This window comes from Hevea brasiliensis, chromosome 4, assembly GCF_030052815.1.
Source record: "Hevea brasiliensis isolate MT/VB/25A 57/8 chromosome 4, ASM3005281v1, whole genome shotgun sequence".
In the NCBI taxonomy this organism is placed as follows: Eukaryota; Viridiplantae; Streptophyta; class Magnoliopsida; order Malpighiales; family Euphorbiaceae; genus Hevea; species Hevea brasiliensis.
Window position 1 is genome coordinate 15,490,019 of NC_079496.1, and position 20,181 is coordinate 15,510,199.

General features: G+C 33.4%; 2 protein-coding genes across 4 annotated transcripts; one reads left to right on the plus strand and one right to left on the minus strand.

The window, feature by feature from the left end:
* Positions 1-433: 433 nt before the first annotated feature.
* LOC110641362 (G-type lectin S-receptor-like serine/threonine-protein kinase At4g27290) lies at positions 434-4,857 on the plus strand. Its single transcript, XM_021793054.2, has 7 exons — positions 434-1,796; positions 2,407-2,541; positions 2,676-2,833; positions 2,965-3,175; positions 3,770-4,007; positions 4,089-4,239; positions 4,322-4,857. The coding sequence occupies exons 1-7, from the start codon at positions 530-532 to the stop codon at positions 4,625-4,627; spliced, it is 2,466 nt and encodes an 821-aa protein (XP_021648746.2). The 5' UTR covers positions 434-529; the 3' UTR covers positions 4,628-4,857.
* A 3,324-nt stretch (positions 4,858-8,181) lies between these two features.
* LOC110641371 (G-type lectin S-receptor-like serine/threonine-protein kinase SD1-1) lies at positions 8,182-19,085 on the minus strand. Of its 3 annotated transcripts, none has more exons than XM_058145416.1 (5): positions 10,000-10,286; positions 9,394-9,603; positions 9,053-9,290; positions 8,827-8,977; positions 8,182-8,751 (listed from the first exon to the last, which is right to left on the minus strand). In XM_058145416.1, exons 2-5 carry the CDS (start codon positions 9,425-9,427, stop codon positions 8,449-8,451), a joined length of 726 nt encoding a protein of 241 aa, XP_058001399.1. In that variant the 5' UTR covers positions 9,428-9,603; positions 10,000-10,286; the 3' UTR covers positions 8,182-8,448. The 3 variants fall into 3 exon arrangements, with proteins under 3 accessions (XP_058001399.1, XP_058001398.1, XP_058001400.1); XM_058145415.1 differs by lacking the exons at positions 8,182-8,751; positions 8,827-8,977 and adding exons at positions 9,682-9,839; positions 18,590-19,085 and having other exon boundaries at positions 9,155-9,290; positions 10,000-10,110; XM_058145417.1 differs by lacking the exons at positions 8,182-8,751; positions 8,827-8,977; positions 9,053-9,290 and adding an exon at positions 18,590-19,085 and having other exon boundaries at positions 9,472-9,603; positions 10,000-10,110.
* Between the last annotated feature and the right edge of the window lie 1,096 nt (positions 19,086-20,181).

The window sequence follows — 20,181 nt, forward strand, 5'->3', positions numbered from 1 at the left end:
ATTTTATAAATATTTTGATAAAAATTTTTTTTTATAAAATTTATTAAATTTTAATTTAATTTATAAAAAATATTATAACTAGAAATTAGAAATTTTTATGTTAATTTATCAACTATTTTCTAAATAAAATTATCGAACCTGTTAGTAAAGAAAAAAATAACAAAAAGAAGAAAATTTGGTGATGAGAGATAACTAAATGTGTTTTATGTATTTTTTTTTTAAATTAATAAAATAAGATAATTTTATTTATAAAATAGTTAATATATTAATAAATTAATTTATAAATTTTTAATTTTTAATTATAATAATTTATATAAAATTAAATTAAAATTTAATAAATTTTATAAAAAATAATTAAAATTTAAAAACTTTTAAAAAACACTTATAAAATTAGAGTGATTGTTATAATATTTACCCCTTGTTTTGCCTCCTACTCTTAATTCTCCCTCAACTCGTACCTTCTTTAAATGATTAGATCCCAGTCCAACTCACACCCTTTTGTTGTTGGGCAATAAAATTTAGCATTTCAATGAAAGATTTTAAGTTTCTTCTTTCTTTCTTCTCTGTTTTCTTTTCTTTCTTCACCTTCTCCATTGCTGCTGATACCATTGCGGTCAACCAGACAATCAGAGACGGCGAGACTATAGTTTCTGCTAGTGGCAGATTTGCTCTGGGATTTTTTGGCTATAGCGGTTCAAGCAGTCGATATGTTGGAATTTGGTACCCTTTCTCCAATGAGACTGTGGTTTGGGTTGCCAACAGAGAAATGCCACTCAATGATTCATCTGGGTTTTTGCAACTTACCAGTACGGGAATTCTTGTTCTCCATAATACAACAAAAACTGTCATATGGTCATCCAACACATCAAGAGAGGTGCAGAATCCGGTAGCTCATCTTTTGGATTCAGGAAATCTTGTTGTTAGAGAGGCAAATAATACAAATGACGATAATTACTTATGGCAAAGTTTTGATTACTTGAGTGACACGTTTTTACCAGGCGTCAAATTTGGCAGCAACTTGGTAACTGGCCATGATCGATACCTTGTATCCTGGAAAAGTACCAGTGATCCTTCTTTAGGTGATTCTACAACTAGGCTTGATCCCGGTGGGTATCCCCAAATCTATATCAGGAAAGATGAGGGAATAGTGTTTCGTTCGGGACCTTGGAATGGTCTTAGATTCAGTGGGATGCCTAGTTTGAAACCAAACTCAATTTATACTTTCGAGTTTGTTTACAATCAGGAGGAGATATATTATAGGTATGTTGTTATTGGCAACTCAGTTATTTCAATGATGGTGCTAAATAATGAAGGTACCTTCCAGCGGGTTACATGGTCTAATAGCACTAAGACTTGGAATCTGTACTTAACAGCACAGATGGATACCTGCGACAGATATGCAGTATGCGGACCATATGGAAGTTGTAACATTAACAATTCGCCGGCATGTGCTTGCCTGAATGGTTTTGTACCCAAAAATGAGCAAGCTTGGGATTCAGGGGCTTGGTCTGACGGATGTGTTAGAAAGAATGAATCAATTTGTGGGGCAGGAGAAGGTTTTCAGAAGATATCAGGTGTGAAATTGCCAGATACAAGAAAGTCCTGGTTTAACAGGACCATAGACCTTAGAGAATGTGAGAAAGTGTGCCTGAAGAATTGCTCTTGCACAGCTTATTCAACTTTGAATATCTCAGATGGAAGTGGATGTTTGCTTTGGTTTGAGGAACTTATTGATATCAGAGAGTACAATGAAGACGGCCAAGATTTTTACATTAGGTTATCTGCCTCTGATTTGGGTATGATTTCTTTCTCTTATATTTTCCTTTTGTCTATTTGCTATCTTCTTTCTTCTGCATGCAAAAGGGTGGTGTGACTATACCAATGTTTGGAACTTGGATTGTGCTTTGTTTTTCGTTTGGCTACGTTGAATTTCAAAGGTCAAAGAAAACTGCGGTATTGAATATCAAATTGTTCTTTCTACATCTTTCTCTGTGCCGTCATATGTTGACATCACATGAACCAATTTCGTGTCTGATACTTCTTTTTCATTTGTTAGTGAATTATAAACTTTCATTAAGAAAAGATAAAACATCTTGTTTTGAACCTTTGGCATCTAACAAAATATGCTGTTAGCAACAATTCAATGATTTGCACCTAAACCAATCTAATTAAAGCTAATAGAGATAATGGTGCAACCCCCTTTCAGCAGATTTTATTATTATTATTATTATTATTATTATTATTATTATTTTGCTGCAAATTGTTTCACTTTTTTCCTCTGATAAGAAACTCAGTAGCCTTTTACCAGGGGGAAGGCCTAGCTTCCACACATTTTGTGTTGTATATGTAATGTCAGGCATTAGTGCCTTCAACTGCGTTTACAATTCGGTCATATTGATGATACAGATACAGAGTCAAGTCACAGCTCCGGAGGGCAAACACGAGTCTGGATCATAGCTGTCTGTGTATTGGTTGCGGTAGCTGCTTTACTGGTCTTTTGCCTACTGCTGCATATCAGAAGGAAGAAGTTTCAGAGAAGAGGTAAAATTAGCAAGAAATGAAAGTGCATTGTTTTTTTTTTAGTCCAACTAGGCAAATAAAATGAACCTTCAGAATTATGTAATGCATAAATTTCCTACATGTTTGATTTGTGAAGTGCCTTTTCTAACTTGCAGGCAGCATATCACTGGTGCAAGAAAGAGACTATACAGATGAAAGAAGGGAAAGAGATTTTGAGCTGCCACTATTCGACTTATCAACAATAGCTAATGCCACTGACAACTTCTCAGAATACAATAAGCTAGGAGAAGGTGGGTTTGGACCGGTCTACAAGGTATGATTTTGGTTGAAGATTTTTTTCCCCTTTCTTTCATGGTTGGTGCTAAAATGTTATGGCATCAAGTCTAATCACCAGAACAAATACTATAAAGAAGGTTTTAATAACTAATGCAAATTATTTTTCAGGGTACACTGAAAGATGGGCAGGAGATAGCTGTAAAGAGGCTATCAAAGGATTCCACACAGGGACTTGATGAATTCAAGAATGAAGTCATCTTCATTGCCAAGCTTCAGCACCGAAACCTTGTGAAGCTTCTAGGTTGTTGCATTGAGCTAGAAGAAAAAATGTTGATCTACGAATATATGTCAAACAAAAGCTTAGATGCTTTCATTTTTGGTACTGCTCTCTCAAGTCTTTGTTCCATTCAGCTTTAACTATTCTTCGAAGTTTAAGTATCAGATGTAGGGATGGCAACGGTTCTGGTTTTTGCGGGTACCAATAGGATAAGTTTAGGTAGTATATAATAAGGTTAGGTTTGAGACGAGTTTGGGTTTTATATATTGGGTATTTGTTAGCCTTTATATAAATATTTAATTAAATATAAAATATATATTTTTTTAATAATATTTATAAATTTTTATATATTTTATTTTATATAAAATAAAATTGAAATATTTTATGAAATTATTAAATTTTTAAAATATAAATTATTAGTAAAAATAATTTTTTATATAGATTATTAATTAAATATATAAAATTAAATGGGTTCGGATATTTTTCGGTAATAACAATCGGGTTTGGGACGGATTCGGGTAGTTGAGAACAAATTTTAATCGGGTTTGAGACAGGTTCAGGTTTTGAGAATATTAATCGGGTTTGCGTTCTGGTGGGGTGATTTTCGCAGGTACCGTATACGTTGCCATCCCTAATCAGATTCTACCATATTTCATGTTCATTTTCATAAAATAACTTTGATTTTACTGTTGTCAGATCAAAAGCGGCGAAAACTGCTGGATTGGCCTATGAGATTCCACATCATTAATGGGATTGCTCGTGGGCTTCTTTATCTTCATCAAGATTCCAGGCTGAGAATCATCCACAGAGATCTAAAAGCTAGTAATGTATTGCTAGACTATGATATGAACCCAAAAATTTCAGATTTTGGAATGGCAAGGAGTTTTGGGGGAAATGAAATTCAAGGAAACACAAAAAGAGTAGTTGGAACATAGTAAATTTGCTTAGACCTAACACATTTAATCAATCCATTAGTGCTTGAACATTATTAATTTTCCTCAACAACTCTTTGCAGTGGTTACATGTCTCCAGAATACGCAATTGATGGTCAGTTTTCAATAAAATCAGACGTATTCAGTTTTGGTGTTTTGGTGTTAGAGATAGTCAGTGGGAAGAAAAACAGAGGATTCTATCATCCAGATCACAAGCACAACCTTCTTGGGCATGTAAGAGTCAACTTAAATAACATTATATCAAATTTTCCTATGTCCACAGCAAAGTGTAATATATAATTTCTGAAATTTTCAGGCATGGAGACTCTATCTAGAAGAGAAGTCACTGGAATTGATGGACGAATCTTTGAAGGAGTCTTGCATTTTATCTGAAGTGACGCGTTCAATCCATGTTGGTTTACTATGTGTGCAACAGAGTCCAGAAGATAGGCCTAACATGTCAACTGTGGTATTGATGTTAAGTAGTGACATTGCATTGCCTCAACCTAAAGAGCCTGGTTTTTTCACTGAAAGGAAAGTATTGGAGCAAGAATCTTCGTCCAGCAAGGTTGATACATGTTCAGCAAATGAAATTACCATTACATTGTTAACTGCAAGATGAAGAACACATTTTTCTTGTTATTTTCATACCTTAAATTATTTGAGTTTGATCATTTGCTTCGTACATATCCAACGGAACAGGTTTCTGTAAATTGGTTGGGCTAAATGAGCTAATCAACTAGTCTTTGATTTGGTTTTTTAAGTGCAATTGGCAAGCGCTGATGTATGAATGTTGAAAATAAGCAAACAGACATATTTCTGTAGCCAGAGTTAAAAATTGTTGGAGTCCCACATCAGCGTTCAATCCATGTTGTTTTACTATGCGTGCAACAGAGTCCAGAAGATAGGCCTAACATGTAAACTGTGATATTGATGTTAAGTAGTGACATTGCATTGCCTCAACCTAAAGAGCCTGATTTTTTCACTGAAAGGAGAGTATTGGAGCAAGAATCTTCGTCTGGCAAGGTTGATACATGTTCAGCAAATGAAATTACCATTACATTGTTAGCTGCAAGATGAAGAACACATTACCATTACATTGTTAGCTGCAAGATGAAGAACACATTTTTCTTGTTATTTTCATACCTTAAATTATTTGAGTTTGATCATTTGCTTCGTACATATCCAACTGAACAGGTTTCTGTAAATTGGTTGGGCTAAATGAGCTAATCAACTAGTCTTTGATTTGGTTTTTTAAGTGCAATTGGCAAGCGCTGATGTATGAATGTTGAAAATGAGCAAACTAACATGTTTGTCTAGCCAGAGTTAAAAATTGTTGGGAGTCCCACATCAGTTAGCTAAAAAAAAAATTGAAAGAGAATACAAGTGAAAGGAGCTAAGCTAAATCACCTTAAGTCATCTTGAGAGAGGCAATGCCAAGCTCGGTAACCGAACAGTCTTCAACACTCTCCTGATAAGAGAAATTCAAAAAATAGAGCAGGTTTACCTGAACCATTAAATGATTCATCAGTACACATGACTAAATCAAATGCAAAGAACTTGTTTGGATCTGCAAGGCTGAAAATTCCCAGTTCAAAAGTTTGGCCTGCTGAACAAGAGTCTCACCATCTTTCCACAATTGACTTGGATGAATAATGTTTAGTGTACTGGAGGTTCTTAAGATGGAGAACAGGAAGGAGTACAGCAAAAGCAGTCCAAACGCTCCCATGGGCACTGAATTTCACTCTTTCTGTTCAAATCAAGCACCTTATACTTCGTTGCGACCGTTGAGCAATCGATTCAATGGGGAAAGGACTCCAATTCTTCAATAATTGCTCCATTGTGTGATTTAATTTAGGATAGTCTGTATATGGAATAACAATTCAATAATAAGTAGACATGTATATGTAAGCGAGTCTCCAAATATTATAATTGTCAAAGAATTATTTTAAAAGAAAAAAACTGTTTTAAGCTATATGTAACCATTCCATGTAATATCTCATGGCGTTCACAGTTGTACAGTAAAATTTCTCAACAGTAGGAGTAGGGCCAAGTCAAGGTCAAATCCCTTTCTAGTTTTTTTACTCTTCCCCATGTCTTTATTTATTCTGTAAAAGAAGATAAATTTTGAAAAGAAACTTTTCTTCCAGCTTTATGCATGGAAAAGAAAATCTGTAAATAACAATAATATATGGAAAATTTTCTTTATGGAAAAGATTTTTCTCTATTTTTTATCTTAAAAATAATTAATCTCAAAATAAATAGGTAGAAGAATTCAACTCAAGACCCTTTTATTTTCTATTTATACTTTAAAAATAAAGAATTGACATGATAATATTTCTTTTCAATATATACATAAATGAGACTATATAATTAATAGCACATTTATTATTCAAATCCTTTCTTTAGGCCTCAATACGTTAAATTTAAAAAAAAATAAAAAATAAAAAGACTGATTTCAAAGATAATATAATTTGATATTGGTTTAATTTAATTTTGCAAAAATAATAATGTAAATGTAAATATTGATAAATGTCAAGAGAATTTTAATATATAATTTATACACATTTAACTCTATGAAATATTATTATATCAACCATATTTTAAAGTAATAGAGCAAGAAATTAATTTCAAAATAATGTCAATATTTTTTTGAAAATCAATAAACAAAGTTGCTCAAAAGTTTAAGATAATAATATATTTATTAATATAAAAATTAAAAATTTTTGTAAAATTTCAAATTGGTATTCTCAATGCTCAGTAATAGCTTAAAAAGAATTCTAAGATTTTCCATAATTGTATGAGACTAGTCCAAAACCCTTGGCGTTGTGCAGAAGTTTTTATAGTATGAAATTGATAATATTTTAAATTATTGGACATTTTAAAGAAATTGTAAAAATATATAATTTAAATAAAAAAATTAGAGCACAAAAAAATTAATTTATAAATTTCTTACATATATTTATGAACTTAAAATGCCAAATAAGTAAAATATTTAATGATATCATATTACTCTTTATATATATATATATATATATATATATATATATATATATATATATATATATATATATATATATATGTTAAATAATTGAACTATATATTTCTATGAGAACTACAATGGAAAAGATTACCACTAAATTTGTTAACTTTTGATTTTAATTGTATTCTCCTCAAAGAGAATCATAGTTAGAGAATAATGGTCAAATTAAATTAAGAAGGTTTATGACTTAACTTATGAAAATTTAGTTATAAACACATATTACTCATAAATTTATAAGCATTTAAAATTTTAAACAGTTACATGTTTAGTTAAAATATTTATGAGTGATTGATAAACAGTTAATGTATTTGATAAAAAAATAGTTATAAGCGTATTTATTATTAAAATGACTAAAAAAGATATTAAATAAAATATATGATAAAATTTTAAAAATTAAATGAGGATAATATGATAAAATATTTGGTTAAACTAGTTTAGAAGCATATGGTTTTATAAGTACCAAAATAAAAAATTAATCGCTCCCAACTTTTTTTTTTTTTAACTTATAAACTGAACTTTTAAGTTTAAAAAATGTTATAAACAAACGGCTATAATTATTTTTAGAGCGAACCAGCTTATAAACTATGATAAGCACTTATAAACTATGACACTCTCTAATTTATATGTATAATAAAAATAATAAAAATATTCAATTTGTACAAATTATCCACAAAATTAGTGCTTGAATTTTAAAAGTCATTTTGTAATTGCAATAAAATTAAATTAGTTCATTCATTACATAAATAAATTAAATATATATGTACTCATTAAAATAAAAATGAAAACATTTAAATAAAATATAGCTCATGAGTTTCCAATAATTTATATTAGCAATATCAATGTTTTTTTTATAGACCCAAAGATCATTATATATTAAATAACTTTGTACATTAAGTAAATAAATTAAAAATGTGAACAAATTTAAATAACTTAAATTTTTTAATAATTTATATTAGTATTATCAAGAGTCACATTCTATTAAATAACTTCAACAACTGTGATGTGAAAAGTTTGAAATGTGACATGTAAGAAAAATGGAGTGTCACTCCCCAACTTTTCAGAAATCCCTTTTTATAGCCTAGCTTTATAATAGTTAGATAGAAGATATATTTATAGATATAAATGTGCAAGTTATTCATTATTACTATTACACTTTGCCCTCCTCACTAGCATAATACAATAAAATACAGTTATTGACACAAAGTACACTAGCATTTGTATTGCACATATCAAACTACTCTGGTACTCACAAGTTACAACATACTATAGTCAATGAGGAAAAGCAAATGAGACTTCGCCATTCCTATAGCTTAACTTATTCTTTATATCAAATATTACATATTGGATCATGATTAGAAATATAGCTGCATTTTGAGTGTTGAGACCTGAGTGGTAATCTTTTACCGTGGCTCTAGCAATGAGGTACTCATTTCATTTACTGATGTTGATCCATGCTTACTCGATGAAGATGCTGTTTCAGGCATATTTCTTTCTGTATAAAAGCCTGGTTGCTTTGGTTGAGGCGATGAGCTTTCACTGCCCAACATTACGACGACAGATGACATGTTCGGCCTGTCTTCCGGCCTTTGTTGAACACATAACAGCCCCACGTTAATGCATCTTAACACTTCGGATTTGGCAAAAGAATCTAACATATTATCCACTAGTTCCAATGACCTCTCTTCCATCCACAGCTTCCATGCCTGAAAATCAAGAACCAAAGATGGTAACATTAATGAACCCGGCAGCTAAATTATTATGTCTTTAAATGTTCTTACATGTCCAAGAAGATTGTGGCTGTGATCTGGGTGAGAAAATCCTCTATTTTTCTTCCCACTTACTATCTCCAACACTAATACACCAAAGCTAAAGATATCTGATTTCATTGAGAAAAGCCCATCCACTGCATACTCTGGAGCCATATAATCACTGCAAAGTACCATGCAATAATTGGATTTCAGTTGACGCCAAATGTGAATATATGACAAGTGTAGGGGTACTTACTATGTTCCTGCTACTCTATTTGTATTTGCCTCTGTTTGGTCCCCTCCAAAAATTCTAGCCATACCAAAGTCTGAAATTTTGGGGTTCATGTCCTTATCTAATAACACATTGCTTGCTATGAGATCTCTATGGATAATTCTTAGTCTTGAGTCTTGATGAAGATAGAGAAGCCCTTTAGCAATTCCTCCAATAATATGGACGCGCGTAGGCCAGTCAAGAAAATTGCTTCTCATTTGATCTGATCAATTTTTTCATTCATGCGAGTAAATTAGTATGGGACAATCAACAACATCATAATTGGAAACAAAATTTGTGCTTAATTAAGGAAGAGAGGTTCGAACCAAAAATAAAAAAATCTAAGCTCTTGTTCGGCATAAACTCGAGATCAACATTTTTTCATCTTTCTGAATGCAACATCCAAGAAGTTTAACAAGATTTCTGTGCTGAAGTTTGGAGATCAAGATAACTTCAGTTTTGAACTCAGTTTGCCCCTGTCCAGAACTTTTTGAAAGCCTTTTCACTGCTATTTCTTGCCTAGCAAGCAATGTTCCCTGGAAACCATTATTACAGAGGTTAAGATCATGTAGAGATGACAGGCCAACTTAGATATATAATCTTATATATGTTACCTTGTACACAGGTCCAAAACTACCTTGCCCCAGCTTGTTGTCGCTTGAAAAATTATCTGTGGCTTTTGCTATGGTGGTCATATCAAATGTTAGCAATTCCATATCTTCTTTTCCCTCTGTGTTCTCGGAATCATTCATGTGAATGCCTTTTGTCATTCCTGAAGCAGTGGGAGAAATTATATTCATAAGTATTGATAATTGAATATGTTCTTTATTTCAAAGCCAATTAAGCAGCAAATAGATAATTTTTCATTTATTTCTGTGGAATATTCTATCAATAATGTAATTAAATTGAAAGAATTGTTCAGAGTTGAATACCTTGCATACTCTTTTTCCTTCTTTGTATGCAAACGATAATTCTCACTACAAGCATTCCCACAAGTATTGCAGACGCGACGATGATACCTAACGGCTTCTTCTTAGCTTGATCTGAAAGATAAACAAGTACGTCAACACTCAACAGACTTCTTCTGCCCCTACCATTTTCTAGTACCTTTTGTTAAATCCAGCATGCTATCTGTGATAGTGTATCTAGCATATTATCTAGTGTACTGTGTTCTCTGTCTGATGCAAGTGTTAGTGACAAAATTATTTTGTCTTGAAGATATTTTTTTTTATTTTAATGTATTTTCTCCCTCATATCTATATTAGTTTTTATTAGTTGGGGTAGTTTAGAATGAGTGGAGAAGCATAAGTTTGAGAGACAAACTTCCTTAAATTATGGAGGTTTAGTTAGCAAACTTTTGACTTTTGTAATATATTTAGTCTCTGTAATGGAAAAAGAAAAATATGTCCTTCCCTCACCAAGTTTTCTGCTCTCTCTCAATTCTTCCATGATTTTCTCTTTCAATTGCTTACAAGTAGTATCAAAGCATCCATGATCTTGAAGGACTGTGAGAGAGTTTAAGAGAAAACTAGGGAAAAACCACCAAATAAATCACCAATCACTCTTTTGGTTGAAGTTTTTTTCCATCTCAAATGGCTTCCGGCAGTACCACTCTATCATCTCCTCATTTTAATGGTGAAAATTACCATGTTTAGGCTGTGAAGATGCGAGCTTATCTTAGAGGTTTGAGATTATGGCAATATGTAGAGGAAAATAGAGCAACACCTCCATTACGTCAAAATCCAACTCTATGAAGATGAAGTTGCTAAAGCTCCAAAAGCCCTGTCCTACATCCATACAGCCATATCAAATTCAGTTTTCACAAGAATCATGACCTGTGACACCGCTTATGAAGCTTGGCAGAAGTTGAAAGTGGAGTTTCAGGAGTCTGATATATAACACCCCTATATGCATAGCCTGGTATATTTCACTGTTCCGGTTACAGGTGTCGGTCCGGACAATTAAGAGAATTAGAACCATGTTAAGACACCTAGAAAAGCCTTGAACGAAAATAAATAGTGCCGACTAGAAGGTTAAGTATAAATAAGAAAAATAAAGCATAAAAAGTTAAATGAGTCAGGAGTCACAGCGATGGGTGACATTATCGGGAAATGACTGCGAGGTCAGTCCTAACCCTACTTTTGAATCGAAAAATGTGATGCCGCGGTCCTAAGGACTATTGCGAATCTAGTGGAAAAGAGAAATTCACAGAAAAGAGCTGATAAGTAGGTCAAATAATTAGGTCAGGGATCCAAAAGAAATATTGAATTATTTGCAAACCGGATCAGACCGGCAAGGGGCAAATTAATCAATTCACCCCTAGAGGTGACTTCTGACCTAACTGTTCAATAAAATCGGAAAAATAAAAATTTGGAATAGCGAATTAAATTAAAGAACTATTGAAAATTTAAAGGAAAAGGAAAAAGAATGAAAAGGGAATTATTACATCATTTAGGTGACATCATGTATGATGTCAATTAAATGGAAAATTTGACCAAGTTAATTTTAACTTATTTAGACATAAAAATACAAAAAAATTAAAAGAAATTACACCCATCTTCTTCTTCCCATCAGCCAGCCGAGACCTCCTCTACCCCCATCTCCATCACCTTCCTCCATTAAAGCTTGATTCAAGCTTTTAATCTCTCACTTAACCCTAATTTCCCCAAAATTACCCCATAAAACCTTACTATCTCAACTAGAAAAGAAGATTGAAGAAGTAAAAGAAAGGAGAAAAATGAAGAATTGGAGAATTAGAAATCAAAGTTTGAGGTTACTAATCTAAATTGAAATTTCTAGTTTGATGCATATGTTTTTAGTTAATTGAACTTAAAAATTAAAGATAAATCAAACAAACACAATTATGGGGGACAAATTGAAAATTTCAGCCAGCATTTGAGGGAGTTAGAATTGTATGATTTTGATGAAATTAAAGGGTTAATTGAGTTGAATTAAGGGTGTAGATGTTGGAAATACACTTTAATTTCATTAATTGAAGGAATTGTGTAAATTAGGGTTCTTGAGTGTTGAAATTGGGGAAAAATTTTGAGGAAATGGTCAATTGATGCAAATGACCTTCATTTAGGTTAGAAATGGTCAATTGTGACCATTTGTGATGTGTTGGAAGGAGTGGAAACAAAATGCAATTCGGATTGGTTAGGGGTCCCAATCTGGCAGTTTGACCTAAGTCCCTTTCAGGGACAAAAACTGAAATTTTATCAACCCAATTAGTGTGAGGCTAATTGAGAATTAAAATAAATACATAATGACACATTTTTCATTTAGAAACCATGCCTAGAAAATGACATTTAGATAGTGAACAATTATGTCAAATCCGAATATTGTGCATTGCCACTGTACTAAAATGACCAAATGAACAGTGTTTGTTCATTCGGCCATAACTTGGGCTAGACAGGTCCAAATGACCGGATTATTGTGGCATTGGAAAGGTATGACATAGCACTACAACTTTTATAAAGAAAACCAACCCAAATTCTGCCCATAACCAAGTCATTTTGCCACCCAAAGTTAGTTGTCCAAAACTGCCAGAACCTAAACAAGCCCAGAATTCTGGGTTAAAAACCAATCCGGCCAGCCTTATTCAAATGGCCATATCTTGGGCTAAAAAACTCCGAATGGAGTGATTCAAAAAGGGAATTAATGATAAGACAATAAAGAACAACTTTGATGAAGGACACTTAGCCAAATTCTCATAGTAACCAGACCAATGGAATAATACAATACAGGGCATAAAAACTAAAAATTTGAAATTGTCATTAGGAGACCTAAAAATTGAAGGGCCAACAAAAACCAACAAATTAGGCACCCAAAATGTGGTATGTGGGTGTAATTGGAATTTACATACCTATTAAGCATGAGAAAGTCAATATTTTAACTTGAATAGTGCCATGAATAGTAACCCCGAAATACAAATTTTTAATAACGTGATTTTAAGCATATTAATATTAGAATTAAGTAGACATGAATTTATTTATTATTGGATTTATTATAAGTTGTGATACTGAAACACTGCAAATTGTGTGTTTCAGTTGAAAAGAATATAGAAAAAGAACCTGAATCACCGAGTCAAGGCCTAGAGGCGACTCGCATGAGGTTTGTGCACAACATAGAATTTTTCTATAAATTTTCTTTGGCAAATTGTTTGAATGAATAAATTGTGACTTATTTGTATTGGAAATTGTGATTTGATGGAACAATATGCTTTTGACCTAAATTGTTGGAGAATTTAGTGGTATGTGATGAATTACAAATAAATGTTTAGAAAATTGTTAAGATAGTTTTGAAACCACAGTGTCATGACCATATATCTGAATGCCTCACTAGCATGACTAGTGGGAGAAAATAGTTTTGAATTCCCTCTCTGGCTGAAGTGTTGAGGTGTGTGCCAGTAGAGGAAGAAATTTGAATGGGTACTCATAGTTTGAGCTAGCTAGCCTCGGTATGCCTCATAAGCCTCTGGCTATTGAGATGAACACTATATTGATGGCATGATATGACTGTGTGTTTTTATAAAATTTGTTTTGTGACTTCTGAAGTGAAAAAAATTATTTGACTAAAATTTTAAATTGTGTTTTGTATCTGTGTACCATTTTCAGTACCATAATTGGATATTTGTTATTTAATTATGCATAAAGGAGTATTTTTAGTATGTTGTGCACCACTGAGTCATTGTACTCAGCGATGGTTTTTATTGCTGTCGCAGGTAGAGAGACTAGTAAAGCAGCCGAGTGAGCTGCCAAGGATCATAGTACTACCTTTGGATCTTTTGTCGAGTATTACATTATACCCTTATTGTATATATTTATTTTGATATATGTGACAGTATGTACATGTTGTAAATTGGTCTTGAGCAGTTGTACAAAACTTGTAATAAAATATTTTGGATTTTTTGATGTAAATTTAGATTGATGAATGTAAATCAATTTTTCTTTATTGGAATATAAATGAAATTATTCAATGTTATTTTTAAAAATATTTGAGTTGAGAATTATGAATTGTGGAAATTTGCATTGAATTGTGGAGATGGAGTAAATTTGTACTGAATTGAGTTGTGTTGGTAGTTGATTTTGATGAAGTGAAATATTTAGAAGTGTTTTCTACAGGTCAAAATTTTTTGTTTTTCTCAATTACAGCAGGCATTCAGCCGAAATTTTTCCAAAATTTGCAGAAAAATAAAAATGGACAAAAATTTTACATAACTTTTAAACTTAAATTAAATGTTTTTAATGCCTACTAGAAATGCTCACCACTTTCAAAAAGTAAGAAAATTATTTTAAAATCCCTTGTAGTGTACTTAATGGGTTATTGATAGACGGAGTCGGTAATTCATTAGGTATACTACGGGATCATGTTATGCCTTACAGAGGGGTAAGGTGTGACATGATAAAACCTGTCAGATGTAGGTCTTCAATTTGAGGAAAGAATTTGAGTTGGTAAGGATGAAGGACACTGATAAGGTGAAGGATTACATTGACAAGGTGATGAAAATTATGAATCAAATCAGGTTGTTGGGAGAAGAGTTAGAAGAAAAGAGGATTGTGGAGAAAGTGATGATGACTCTCCCTGAAAAATTTAAAGCTAAGATTTCTTCACTTGAAGATACTTGGGATATGTCTCAGATCACTTTGACTAAACTTTCCAATGCTCTGCAAGCTGTTGAACAAAGGAAGGCTTACAGAGAAGAAGAAATTACAGGGGAGAAGGCACTGGTTACAGCTCAAAAATTGAAATCAAATGAAGGAGGATCCAAGAAGAAGCAATCAGGAACAAGAAGAACTATAGGAGGAAAGGGAAAAGGTTTGATAAATTTCCACCTTGTCCTCATTGTCAGAAGAACAATCACACTAAGAACTATTATTGGTTTAGACTTGGAGCTCAGTGTAAGATCTATAGACAATTTGGTCATACTGAGAGGGTCTCAGACAAAGAAATCGTAATCGAAAGAATAAAGATGCTAAGCCTATTCAAGCTGCTGAAAATTCTAAAACTTATGAAGATAATGCACTTGCTACTACTGAAATTCATAAATGTGATTTTTCAATTGAAGCTAAGGATGTGTGGCTTGCTGACAATGGTTGTACACATCACATGTCAGTTAACTTGAAGAGTTTCAAGAGCTTGGATAGAGGTTATTCTTCAAAGGTGAAAATTGGAGATGGCAGACTTGTCAATGTAAAAGGGAAAAGAGCTATTGTGGTGCAAACTTTTTCACGTACTAAACTGATTTTTAATGTTCTTTATGTTCCTAACCTGAATCAAAATTTACTTTCAGTTGGACAATTGCTTGATAAAAACTACACAATTGTTTTTAACGATGGAACTGGTGAAGTTAGTAGTCTTACTAGTATGCAGTTATTTATAGTAAAAATGAGTGGTAGAAGTTTTCCTTTGGATTGGAAAAACACTCAGATTGAATCTTGTTTTACTCATAATGTTGAAACTTCTTTGTGGCATAAGAGATTTGGTCACACCAATCTCAAAACATTGAAGTTACTTGAAAGCAAAAGCTTAGTTGCTAATATGCCACATGTGATTAAAGATTATGGTGTGTGCGAAGCCTATCAATTTGGAAAATCTAGTTAGGCTCCATTTCCAGTTGCTCAAGATTGGAGAGCCACTACCAAACTGGAATTAATTCACACTAATATGTGTGGACCAATGGGAGCAAATATTTTCTATTGTTTATTGATGACTATAGTAGATATTGCTGGGTCTACTTTCTTAAGTAGAAATCTAAAGTTTTTGGCATAAGTTTAAAGCCTTTGTTGAGACTCAATCTAGTTCATTGATCAAGATCTTGAGGTCTGACAATGGAACTGAGTATTCTAATAAGCAATTCAAAAAGTATTTGCAGAAGACTAGCATTCACCATGAGCTCACTGTCACTTACACACCTCAACAGAATGGTGTGAGTAAAAGGAAGAATAGGTCAATTATGGACATAGCCAGGTGTCTCTTGTTTGAAAAAAGTTTGCTAAAGAATTTATGGGCTAAGGTAGTAAACACTACAATATACTTGCAGAACAGGTTGACTACAAAAGCATTGGATGGCAAGACTTCATATGAATCCTAGTTTGGAGTTAAAACTTCAATTACTCACCTCAAAGTGTTTGGCAGCATATGCTACACTTTTGTTCAAGAAGCAAAGAGAAACAAGTTAGATAAAAGAGCTAAAAAGGGAGTGTTTGTTCGCTATAGCAATGAGTCAAAAGGCTATAGAGTTCTGAATCCCATCACTCAGCAGGTGTATGTTAGTAGAAGCATTAAATTTGATGAAGAAAATGAGTGGGATTGGAGCAAGATAGAATGTTCTCAAAATCAGCAAACTAATTTTCAAGAATAACAAACTGTTTTTGAAGATGGTATCCAGCATCCTGTAGTTCCAACTGCAATTGATGAAAATTCTGATGATGAATTTACAGTAAGAGGAACTAGGTCATTACATGAAATTTATAACAGATGCAACATTGCTTCAGTTGACCAATTCAGGTGAGTGAAGCCTTGGAGATTCCTAAGTGGAAAGTTATAATGAAGGAGGAGTTCAAGATGATCATGAAGAATGAGACCTAGACTTTGGTTCCTAGACCAGCAAACAAGCAAGTGATAGGAACAAAGTGGGTTTTCAAATTGAAATTAAATTCAGATGGCACCATCAGCAAGCATAAAGCAAGATTACTTGTGAAAGGATATGCTCAACAACAAGGGGTGGATTTCTCTGAAACTTTTGCTTCAATTGTAAGGTTTGACACCATTAGATTAATTCTTGCATTATCAGCGAGTCAAGGGTGGCAAGTGTTCCAACTTGATGTCAAATCTGCTTTCTTGAATGGTTTTTTAGAGGAGCAAGTCTTTATTGAGTAGCCTGAAGGCTTCAATGATGGAAACAATCATGTGTGTTTGTTGAAAAAGGCACTTTATGGCCTTAAACAGGCTCCAAGGGCCTGGTATTCTAGAATTGATGGCTATTTGTTGAACTTGGGTTTCAAAAGAAGTCTAAATGAAGCTACTTTTTATGTGAAACATCAAAGTAATGAAATTCTTGTTGTCACCTTGTATATAGATGATTTGTTAGTGACTGAAAGCAACCAGAATTTGATTGAAGATTTTAGATTGAAGATGCAATAAGTTTTTGAAATGAATGATCTTAGGAAAAATGTACTATTTCCTTAGCATGGAAATCTATCAAACAAGTCAGGTATGCTTTGTTTCTTAGAAAAAATATGCTTGGGAGCTTCTTAGGAAGTTCAATTTCAGTAAATGTAAACTAGTTAGCACACCTGCTATCCATAAAGAAAAATTACAGAAAAAATGATGATTCTAAGCTAGCTGATGCATTAATTTATAGAAGCATGATTGGTTCATTGCTCTATCTCTCAATTTCTAGACCTGACATCATGTATGCTACAAGCATTTTGTCAAGATTTATGAATGTTCCATCTCAGATTCATCTTGTGGCGGCCAAAAGAGTGTTGGGATACATTCATGGCACCATTGATCATGGTTTGCTTTATAAAAGACCTGCCAAATTAAAGTTACTTGGATTTTCTTACAGTGATTTGGCTGGTTCAGTTGAGGATATGAAAAGCACCACTGGTTATTGTTTTTCGCTTGGATCAAGAGTTATTTCCCGGGGAACAAAGAAGCAATCCTTGGTCGCACAATCAACTGCTGAAGCAGAGTATGTGGTTGCATCTATTGTTGTTAATCAAGCAATATGGTTGAGAAAAGTTCTGGTTGATTTGGGATTTCAGCAACTTTATCCCACTGAAATTCTTTGTGACAACAAGTCAGCAATAGCAATGGTGAAGAACCCAGTTTTTCATGGGAGAACTAAGCACATTAAGATTAAGTATCATGCCATTAGAGAAGCTGAAAGAGAAGGTGAAGTTTTGTTGAAGCATTGCATAACAGAGGAGCAAACAGTAGATATTTTCACTAAGGCATTGCAAAAGCAGAGGTTTGAATACCTCAAATCTCATCTTCGTTAAATCCAGCATGCTATCTGTGACAATGTATCTAGCATAATGTCTAGTATACTGTGTTTTCTATCTGATGCAAGTGTTAGTGATGAAATTATTTTGTCTTGAAGATATTTTGTTTTTATTTTAATGTATTTTCTCCCTCATATCTGTATTAGTTTGTATTAGTTGGAGTAGTTTAGAATGAGTGGAGAAGCTTAAGTTTGAGAGACAAACTTCCTTAAATTATGGAGGTTTGGTTAGCAAACTTTTGACTTTTGTAATGTATTTAGTCTCTGTAATGGAAAAAGAAAAAAATGTCATTCATTCACTAAGTTTTCTGCTTTCTCTCAATTCTTCCATGATTTTCTCTTTCAATTTCCTACACCTTTCCTCTCACCCCTAGTCTCATCCCTCCTTTCTTTTTCCTCAAAATATTTAGATTATATGGTAAGAGGAAATAATTAATAAAGAGAAATAGTTGCCTGCTCAAGAAAGAACCAATTAGTACTGCTTTGATTGAAAAATATGAAGATATTAATACCTGGTTTTGAAGAGGACATCCTTATGTAAATGTCTTGTCCCCCTCCATTATACTTTCTCATGTCAGCCAGTTCTCCAAACCATAGCAAGCAGCCACTGCCGTTGATGTTTGAATTTGCATATGCCGTGCAACTGCAGTTTCCTGAGCACATTTCCTTGCATTCTGCAAGGCTCATGGTCATATTATACCTAGAGCCAGATGTGTCCGGCAACTTCAACCCTGTATAACTCCGAAAGATATCTCCAGTTTTGCAGTCTAACGGGGTCCTTCTAACACACCCATCACTCCAATTTTTAGAAGATCTCGACACAAAGCCTTCCAAGCAAACACAATTTGGAGAGTTATCTATGATATTGCATTTCATATTTGCACCACAGAATGAATACTTGTCGCACTGATCTAGTGGTGCTGAATATAAATTTCTCCAACCATTCGATCCGTCTGTTCGTCCAAAACGCTCTACGAAGCCTGATCGATTCACTAATAACCTCGACATCAGGGTACCTTGGACCTTACACCCATAATACACCCCGTTCTTGTTCAGTTCAAACTCATACTTGAAGATTTCTATTTGTGGCAACTAAGGAGATCCCGCGAAACGAAGGCCATTCCATGACCCAATTCTATAGTGCATAGAAGTTCCATTCCTTAGAACAAGCTGCGGGAACCCACGAGGATCTATCCACAGCGAAAATTGACCTGGAGCAGGATCGTCTGCACTCTTCCAGGATGTTAGAAATCTGTCCTGACTAGTTGAGAAATTTCTTCCAATCCTCATTCCTGGGAGTAATGTGTCACAAGGAGAATCGAAACTCTGCCACAGAAAGTTATCCGACTGGCTATCATTTGCATATCTCACTACAAGATTTCCGGTGTCCAAGAGCTGCATAAGCGGACTCTGTGCAGTTGTTGTTTTATTGGATGACCGAACTGTACTATTTTTTCCATTGAGCAGGACCAGAAGTCCTTTCTCAGAGAAACTCAGAACTCCTGAAGAAGCAAGAAGTGGGGTTTCTCTGTCGGCAACCCAAACAACTGAAAAGGCCGTGGCTTCCTTGTACCATATTGCCAAATAACGATTATTTGAATTTCCCAGACTGTGAAATCCCAGTTCGAATCTTCCACGTCGTCTTTGATGGATTGACTGACAGAGAGAGTGTCTGGTGAAGTAGAAGTTTGTGATAACAAGAGCCAAAAAAAGCAAAACCAAAGCATGTTAATGCAAGTAATTGATTTTCTCATAGACGTGGTGTTGGCTTTCTCTATTGTTACGGAATCATTTATTGTATAGCCTGAAAGAAAGAGAAGAGTTATTGTTAGTAGTAGTTTGCATTGCACGGTGATCTCTTCTTCGAAAAAAAAAAAAAAAACGCTATATTGAATCCACGGGGATCGAATCAAATTGATTTTATTGATTTAGACTCGTTTATTCACAATCTTATTAAATATGAAAAAATATATATATATATATAAAATTAAAATATTACAATAATAATAAACTCAACTCAATTAAATCTTTATCTCAAAAATTTAGAGTCGGCTATATGGATTCGCTTTCTCCACTCTAAACGATTTTGGGTTAAATTCTCAGA